Source organism: Cryptomeria japonica, chromosome 11 (genome assembly GCF_030272615.1).
Source record: "Cryptomeria japonica chromosome 11, Sugi_1.0, whole genome shotgun sequence".
Classification (NCBI taxonomy): Eukaryota; Viridiplantae; Streptophyta; class Pinopsida; order Cupressales; family Cupressaceae; genus Cryptomeria; species Cryptomeria japonica.
In genome coordinates, this window is record NC_081415.1 from 679,012,357 (window position 1) to 679,022,444 (window position 10,088).

General features: G+C 33.0%; 1 protein-coding gene across 2 annotated transcripts; it reads left to right on the forward strand.

Moving 5' to 3' along the window:
- Positions 1–3,911: 3,911 nt before the first annotated feature.
- On the forward strand, positions 3,912–6,937 carry LOC131038097 (aluminum-activated malate transporter 10). Of its 2 annotated transcripts, none has more exons than XM_057970404.2 (6): positions 3,912–4,367; positions 4,621–4,761; positions 4,834–5,127; positions 5,221–5,324; positions 5,782–5,925; positions 6,017–6,937. In XM_057970404.2, the coding sequence occupies exons 1-6, from the start codon at positions 4,028–4,030 to the stop codon at positions 6,656–6,658; spliced, it is 1,665 nt and encodes a 554-aa protein (XP_057826387.2). In that variant the 5' UTR covers positions 3,912–4,027; the 3' UTR covers positions 6,659–6,937. The 2 variants fall into 2 exon arrangements, with proteins under 2 accessions (XP_057826387.2, XP_057826388.2); XM_057970405.2 differs by having other exon boundaries at positions 4,855–5,127.
- The last annotated feature ends 3,151 nt before the right edge of the window (positions 6,938–10,088 follow it).

Genomic DNA, 10,088 nt, shown 5'->3' on the forward strand with positions numbered 1-10,088 from the left:
TCCAATTCAACAATTATGACCACGTTATTAGTTTTTATCAACATTATTAGTTTTTATCAATATTATTAGTGTGAATTATTTCATCAAAATTTTAGATCACACAATCTAATCCAAAATGCTGACGAAATAATTCACATGGATGTAGATCACATAGTGTGATGCAAATTATTGATGGAATAATTCACATGGATCACAGAGTGTGAAATGTTGATGAGATAACTCACACAAACGTAGATCCTGCAATGTTGATAAAACAATGTAGATGGATGTAGATTACATAGTGTGATCTAAAATTTTGATGAAATAAATCACATGGATCATGGAGTGTGATCTGAAATGTTGATGAAATAACTCACATACAGTCCAATTTAGAAACAGTTATGCACACATTATTAGTTTTATCAACATTACTAGTTTGAGTTATTTCATCACCATCTTGGATCACACACAATCCAATCTGATCCAAAATGTTGATGAAATAACTCACATGGATGTAGATCACAGAGTGTGATCCGACATGATGATAAAATATTTCACACTTATCATCGACTGTGTGGTTTATATCAATATTATTAGTGTGAGCTATACATCAACATTTCAAATCACATACAATCTAATCTGACATTGATGTAACAACTCATGCCGATGTAGGTCACAAAATATGATCTGAAATGTTGATAGATAAATTCACACACATTCTAATCCAAAAACAATTATGATCAATCTCATAGATTGTGAAAATATGTGATCTTCAATAATAATGTGCCCAATAAAATTGGACTGACTTGATTTTGCCTCGTGCTGCTGTCTGATGAAAGTACAAGTGCACTGTAACTGAGGATTGGACTCGTACTCAACGTGGCAAGCAATCAGTCTCCCAGTGGCAAGAATTCGGTGGACAAAATTTGCTAATTTAGACCATAATAATTTATGTAATTTCACACCATAAACAATATATAAGATTTATACAACAGATCTGTGTTGTCGCCACCTTTATTGGCTAACAAGTGCTGTAAACACAAGAGATTGGAGATGTGATTTTTTTGTTCATTTATAATTGAGGCAATCCACTTACATACGTATGCTCGGCTAGACAGGACAAGTGTCTTCCAATCATGCGCACTGATACAGACCTAGATATCACTATAGTTTTCTTTCTTATGCCCACTAGAGATCAGTATAGTTTTTTTTCTTCGGCCACTAGAGATCAGTATAGTTTTTTTTTCTTATGAAGGCCTCGCGTGCATTGGAAATGGCTGTCCCCATCAAAGGAAAAATGCCCTGGTTTTTCAAATAACATTAATGTAATGCAACGCCATTATAATGCGTCTCCCACTTGGCATTTCCACTATAAACTTTTTCAGGTACTGTATACATCTGCCTGAGCAGAACTCGAGGTAAAGCATAATGAGAGCCATCTCTTTCAAATTATAAGTTCTTTAGTGTGTACACTTGGTTGGGATTCAAGGCTGTAATATTTTACTGTTCTGCCAGAATCAAAGGCTGTTGTTGTGCCTGAAAAAGCAAATCGTTTGACCCACATATTTATATATATATATATATATTAATTAGATGAATAAGTTGCAGGCTTGGAGTTGCAATACATAAAAGCTAAGAATTGGGTCGGTTTGGTTCTGCAAAAGCATGGGAAATGCAGGGAATTTTTTTTTTATTAGGGTGGGAGATAAGACAGTTTGGTGCGGTCAACGTGGATCACCTTTTTAAGAGCAATGGCGATAGATAGGTGCATGCACATATCATGATAATGAATCTCAAAGCTTAAAGCTTTAATGGAGGATCTCAGAAAATATTATCAATTCAGGTCCTCTAAATTTTCTAGTGACTTGTCCTTTTGAAATTGAAATTGTTAATGTTACCAATAAAAGATAATGGAATGGAAGATAATGATGGGTATAATCAAGATAAAGATGGTATAATAAGATAAGAAGAGAGTTTATTGCGTTTTTAAAGAAAGTAAAAAATATAATCTTTAGAAAAGATTGTACGATTAAAGTCAAAGTTAGATTCATTTATAAGTTTAATTTATAATATAAGTGTTTAGTGTTTAAATATTAGTGTTGCTATTGTCAAATTTTTTATGTTTTATTAGGCCTAGTGTATAAGGAATGAGTGGCCTTAACTTTTACATATTTTTCCAATCAATTGATATAATGTATCGTATTGAAAACATATGGCCCATAGGTAACAACACACTACACATAATTAGATGTGTTGTCACTTTATTGGATTAGTTTATTGTCAACACACTTTTGAACCCCAAACACTCATTACATTTAAGTTAGGCGTGTAAAGAATCAAAACTATCAAATATATGTTTCTATTAACTAAAAGACTCTTATAAGAAAAAAGGAGCTAATCTAATTTTGGCATTAACAAAAGAAAAAGTTTATTTCCTTTTATTCAAGTGACAATATCAAAATGTGTACATTGTTTTTTCTCATGTATAATGCCAGACACTTTTAATCTTCATATCAAAATAAAATCCAAGAGACTTCCCCAACTTCATAAAAGACATGAAAACTTTCTAAACATCTCACAAAAAATCATATGTCTAAAAATAAATTGATTCTCATTTTTATTTGACTAACAAATTTGACACATCAATTCTTTTCTTATTTAAAAGTATTCAAAATATCTCTAGAAATTGTGCTTCTAAAGAAGGGAATTATACATCCATGGCCACCCAGTAAATCAAGATATCGAGACTTCATGATTCATGTTACTATTGTCAAAAAGTTTTTATCTTTGACTAGGTCTAGTTTCTAAAGAATCTGGGTTTAACTTTTACATATACTTGCAATCAATTGGTAATAATACATTGTGTTGAAAACATATGGTCCATAAATAACAACACATTTCATATAATTAGGTGTCATATTTCGCATAATTAAGTCCGTTGTTAATTTTTTTGACTAGTTTATGATCATCAACACATTTGTGACTTGCAAACATGCATGACATTTAAGCTAGGCACGCAAAGAATTAACTATCAACCTATGTTTTTAGTAAAAAATGAGATAATAATTTTGTCATTAGCAAAAATAACTATTTATTTCTTCTATTTACAATACAATATCTAAAGATTGTAATCTTAGTATCAAAATAAAATTCTAAAAGACTTTTCCAACTTCCTAAAATAACATAAAAAAAATTGTACATCTATAAATAGATTGATCCTATTTTTATATTAGCAACAAAATTCACACATCAATTCTTCTCTTATTTTTCTTCTTTCAAGAATCAAAATCTCTCCTATAAAAAATTGTGCCTCTAAAGAAGGGAATTTACATCCATGGCCACCCACTAATTCAGGATATTAAAAAACTATCATCTCCAAGTTTAATAATAAGGCATAAAATGTGATTTGATTCCAGCTCACCATAAGAAAATGGTTTTGTGTGAAACCCTATTTGAGCATTTCCCACAACATCCAAGCCAGCAGATATATATTTTTTTTTGAAAGGGAGAGAGCACCATCAGCACTAGTAGTTTTTGTAGGCATCGGAGTGGGCCTCATACCTCCATTAGATCTATTCTTGGCATCTGTAAATCATTTATTTGTTAATGGCCATCAAGAATATGCTTTCAAACACAAATGGCATCTGCAATAAAGAATTCCCACTGGATTAGAATGTGAAAATTGTTTAATGCTTTAAAATCCAATGTGGGAAAAGATGGCCATTTTTCTCATTTCTTAATTCTGATTTGCAGAAATCTAATCCCATTAAGTAAAAAAGCTGCCATTTTCCGTCCATATTTCGTACAGATGCCGTGCATCGTCAAATCGGTCTCATTTCCCGTCCAGAATACGTACAGATGCCTCCTGTCGGGAAATTTTTAATTAATATTTAAACTTGGCTTTGCTTATAAAAGCAGAGGTTATGGGAACATGGCTGGCATGTCGACTGCAACAAAGTGTTTAGGTAGTTGAAGCTCAAGTATACTTTTCCTAACAACATTTGCTGATCTCCCCAAGTACAATAACAGCTTCAACAGGACTACTACAATGGCCGAGTCGAAAGCACAGGCTTCAAGCTTAGAATGGAAGATAAATCTCCCCGAGGGCTCAGTTAATCTGAAACCTGCTCAGAGGGGGTTTCATCATCGAGTCTCGGATAAATTCTGTGAGATAATCAATGGCTGGAAATCTGGGCTGGTTTCGATCTTTGACAAGATATACAAGCTCGGGGCAGATGATCCAAGGAGAATTGTTCATGCCATGAAAGTTGGAATGGGGCTTGCTCTGGTTTCGCTCTTTTATTTCATGAACCCACTCTTTGTTAGCGTGGGAGGAACTGCCTTATGGGCTGTCATGACAGTGGTGGTGGTTTTTGAATTCACTGCAGGTAAGAGATCATATGACACATTTTTAGAACCCATTAGTTTCTTATCAAAACTCTCTTATAAAATTTCTCATGATTCAAGATTGATACATTTGTCATGATGTTGTCTAATCCAATGAAGTAATGAAAGCATTCCTTATGAGAAAGGATATCATATGATATTCTTGTATCTGGGTCACAATAACGATGCAATATACATTTTAAGAATTTTGAAAGATTTTCTGACAATCTAGATTGTATATGTGTGTTTTTTCAGGTGGGACTCTTAGCAGGGGGCTGAATAGAATCTGTGCAACATTGTTAGGAGGGACCTTGGCAGTAGGAGTAAATTTTGCTGCCGATTGTGCTGGTCATAAAGCGGAGCCAATAATTCTGGGTGCTGCTGTGTTTCTACAAGGTAATTATTTGCTTTATACAGTTGAAAACAAGCGTGAGCCATGAAAGATAGAAAAGTTAACAAATGGTTTAGATTACTTTTGTGTGATTGCAGGTGCAGTAGTCACTTTTGCACGGTTTCATCCGAGGATAAAGGCCAGATATGATTATGGACTTTTGATCTTTATTCTGACTTTCAGCTTCATGACAGTCTCTGGGTATCGCGTCGACAAGTTATTTGTTCAGGCTTATGAACGTCTCGCCACCATAGTCATGGGATGCATTTTATGTATAGTTATCAGTTTAGTCATTTGCCCGATCTGGGCTGGAGAAGATCTTCATAAATTGATCATTCGCAATATGGAAGGGCTTGCCCGATCCTGTGAAGGTGCAAAAAGCTGAACACCCATCTCACCAGTTACTGTTATCCCTCCTAAGCGTTTTAAGCTGACGACAACTTATTTTTGTTTTGTTATTGCAGGATGTGTGGCCGAGTACTTTCGAGAAGAAGGGGAGGGCGACAAGGACATAGTCACCAGAGGCTACAAATGTGTTCTGAATTGCAAATCTTCAGAAGAATCCCTCGTATGTCCACATATCATCCTTGCCATCATACCTTTGTTTCAGTGCCATAACATTAAAAAGGAAAAGGAAAAGAAAAGAGAGATTAAATCTTTAAAAAATCAATTTAGAAAACTTTTAATTTTGTATTGATTAGAAAATTTGTTGTAACAAACATAGTTAATGAGGTGATGTTACAGTGAAAGTATCCTGATTCTATTTTTTTTTCTTCAAAGTGTTTTGAAAATGTAAAAATATCGTTAGGAATAACTAAAGAATATAATTTAAGAATTCATAATATTTCTGTTATTTCTAAATATGATCACACTATGTGAACCATCATCACCAGAATATGAGCACACACTGACAACAAATGAAAGATCTTAATTTTGAATCTGTTTGATCCTGATGAAAAACTGTTGGAAATAGAGTTAAACTTAAGCTTCATCTCATGGTACGTTGTATTTTTTATGGGTGGCAGGCAAACTTTGCTAGATGGGAGCCTGCACACGGGCCATTTGGGTTCAGATATCCATGGGTCCAGTACTTGAAAATTGGAGCAGCTATGCGTTACTGTGCATATTGTGTAGAAGCTTTGAATGGTTGCCTTAATTCTGAAACCATGGTATATATATAAATCAAACTCTTTTCTTTGTCCTTCTTTCTTTTTTGATCTATGTAATCTCTAAACACAGTCTTGCCCAAAACACATTCAGGCACCATCACCTGTTCGATCACATCTCAGAGCTCCCTGCATGAAAATAGCAGGAGAATGTTCCAAAGTGCTAACACAACTTGCAGAAAGCATAAAGACCATGACCAAGAGCACAGATGTCGATCTCATGATGGATCAACTGAATAAAGCAGTGGATGAGCTCCAGAGCTGTTTGGTATATCATCCAGAGCTTTTCATCGACAGTAAAAGGTGGCAGGTTATTGATGATGAACCAGTGCACAATGATGAACTAGGGAATAACACAGACTCTGAATCTAAAAAGCTCTTTCATTCTCTGATATATAAGCAGATGGGAAAGACTGAAAAACCTATCAAACAGAGTGCACAAAAAGAGAGCAAGGAAACATCAATAAACTTCATGGATGGTCTTGCTCTGGCCACAGTTGCATGTCTTCTCAGAGAAATTGTAGCCAGGCTTAGTACTGTTATTGAGGCAGTGGAGGGGCTGGGGGAGATGGCAAATTTCAAATCAGTGGAAAACAAACAATCAACAAGAGTGCCAATTCCACCATTATCTTCTCCTGCAGCAGCCAAACAAGTTCCTCCACCACCACCACTTACAAAAGTGCTTGCCGATTTAGACACTGCACCTCACTCCAACGTCACCCCCAACAATGGGTAGTGATGGAACAAGCTTTGATTGTCTCATGAGAGTAATGAGCTCTCCCAAACACTTCTATGTGTATTAAACTATAATTACCATCCTTATTATGTCAATCATCCACTGTTTATATCGCACCACCAGGCGTGGGAAGCAAACAAAAAGTAATCAGCAGTAGTACTGAGTTTTCTTTGGAAAAACTCTTTATGCATCCACCTTACTACTAAGCACTTTCTATACTACTAAATAAACTTTGCTTCGTTCCCTCTGCCATTTTTCTAGCATACATGTATACATATTTCACACATTTTAATTCAGATTTTTTGCCCTGTGTTTCAGGATTCATTACCATAATAAATCAACAGCAACTACCAGCGAAGAAGTCTGTTCTATTATAATGAATTAGTGTTCTTGGGTATAATCTTATAGGCATTATATATACATTTCTTCTAATTCTCTTTCATTCTGATAATGGATCATAGAGTATGATCTGATGATAAAAAAGCGATACACAATCAAATCCAAAAACATCTAAGATAACAGTCTAAATTGTAGAAATTTGATAGTATTAATTGACTTTATATACATCGTAATGATCATATAACTAGATTCAATTGCTTATCTGTTATAGGACAAGCAACAAAATCATTATTCTATATTCGATATTCTGAATAATTATTGAATATTTATTTTATATTGAAACAATACAAATACAAGAAAGAAAGAACAAAATTATTATCTGATGTCTTGAACATTTCGTTATTTGATGTCTTGAAGATTTTTTTGGGGTTTAACAATTACGAAAAAAATCCCTAAAGTGAAACCTGATATTTTATGTACTTTTCACTGCAATTCATCCGACAATCTATGATACTCCAAATTGTTTTTAGGATATCAAATTGTAAATGCTTAGTGGCCAGGTCATCACAGTATTGTTAATGCTTGGAAGAGAATGTAATAATGAATTTGTGGCACAAAATACAGTCGTACAATTTGCTCGTGGGGTGCAGTTTTCTTATTAAATGATTTGGCTATGTCAGCTTCACAAGTTGGAGTTAAACAATGTGCGTACTTTTTTTGATGCGTAAGAAAGTCTCTCCACTGTAAGACTAAAAGCACTTCATCAACCTTAAACAAAGAGTCAATACTCATGATAATGAATAATTTAACTATACGACAAAAATACCATGACACTCAGTCCACACAAAGGAATGGTGTCCATTACGGTAGGCACTTTCAACGCTTTTGATTTATTATTGTTTGATGCCAGAATCTCATCACAAATTTCAATATCTAGTGACTAGGAGTCTTAAGTGATCCACTCCTGGATTTTTGATTTTATAGGACAAATAAAATATACAAGTTTTGATGGTGAAATTTCTATATTTATAGAGGTAATATCTTGGTATATGTATATAGTGATAAATACTATGAATATGCATGAAGTTAGGTTCTTTTTACGAGTTTATATATATATATATACTATGAATATGCATGAAGTTAGGTTCTTTTTACGAGTTTATATATATATATATCACGTATTCTTACTTTATTTGTCTATTTCTCACAACTAATTATGCGTCTATTTTCATTGAGTCACTTACCTCTTATATTTGACTATCATAATAAAATACAAATTAAAAAAATATTTAAGTGTGGAGAGGATATTCTCTTGATTTTGATATTCGAATGCTCATTGCTCACTTGGATGGCATCTACATGTTCAAAACCAAGATCTAGTCTATTAAAATGAGAGATTTGATCTTAATTTATGGACTTTTGAGGAGATAGACGAATGCTAGGATTCAATCTTAGATCCAAAGTTTATCCTATTATAAGTGGAGTGGATGTGGAGAGGTAGCATCCATAATTAGCTAATTAGCTCATTTATTTATTTTAATCAATGATTCAATTTGATTTGTTAACTAATTTTTTCATTTCAAAAATTTGATTTCACTTGATTGATTGGGATTGCCAACTATTTTGATCAATGAGTTAAGTGATTTGATTCATCATGGATTTTGTATTTTTTTTATATGGATAATGGATTTTTTATATTGTTTTGAATATTTGTGAGAAAATGATTTATCTAAATTAATTAATTAATAAAGATTATTTTATCAATTTAATATTGATAAGTGAATTAATTAAATGTAAGATGAATTATTTAATGAATGGGTGTTGTTAGGCATCAAGATGGGGTGATGGTATGGAAAATGAATCTAAAATTTCAATGTCTAAATTATACTCCTCTTGAAAATGACATTGTAATTGTAAGAATAAATATTGTTTTAAAGAAAATAGATATAGGTATGCTTGATAATATGATATTGGTGATAGAAGCTACCCTAATTGTCAAAGATTAAGAATTGATTGATTTGACAATATTGTTGATGATCTTAAAGTGCTAACTACAAATCTAAATTTTTTATTTCTTTGTGGCCTAATATTTTAGTTCCAAAGGTACATGGTGAGTATCTTTATAGGACTAACTACTTATTGGTTCATCATAAGTTATGAATGACTAAAGGGTTCTCTAGCTGGGTTGAAAAATAATTTCTGGGGGATATCCTCAATATGATTTAGAATACATGGGTCCCAAATCCATAAAATGAGAATTACGTCTAATGGATTGGCACATGAGAGTAACCCACTCCCCACCATCGCTAAATGCAAGATATAAATTTCTAGCAAGATACCTAATGATAATTATATCTCAAAGGAAGATTATTTTGATTCTCTCCCTAAATTTCATACCCACCAAAAAATTTGGTCTAAGAGAACCTCCTAGTGATTAAATCCAAGCCATGCCTACTAAAAATAAATAAAGAAAATGCTCACCACTTTTAATTTCCAAGATCACCTTGCCATGTGAGGAAAGAATATACATGAGATTTGCCTTCTAGGGACTAAAAAGTTAATAAAGGGATGATTTTGATTCCAATATTCACATTGTGATGTGAGGGAGGAGCATACACACCCTTGTATCATGAAATAAAAAATAAGTGAATTTATTCACCTTGTAAATGATAATGTAATCTAAATATAGACAAATGCATACAAGGGATTCTTTTTATTTCCAAGGTCACCCTTTACTTTGAGGGAAGAGAATAAAAACCCTTAGATGTATAAATCAAGAAAAAAAGTTAACCGATTTTAAATAAAGAAATAAAAACACACAAAATAGGCCTAATATTGCTTCCTCATCAAACAGACCTACAACACACATGATAATAGTTTCAAATATGATATATCTTTGAGAAAAAAAATCTATAGAGAGAGTCAATAAATAACATAAATAATCTAAAACCACACTTTTAATTATAAGGGCTATTAAGAAAAATTAAGAAAACAAGAACATACCTAAATAGAAGTGTATATGCTATTATATAAAGTGTATACACTACATAAGGTATGTATAAACTATTATATAAAGCACCTATGTTGAATA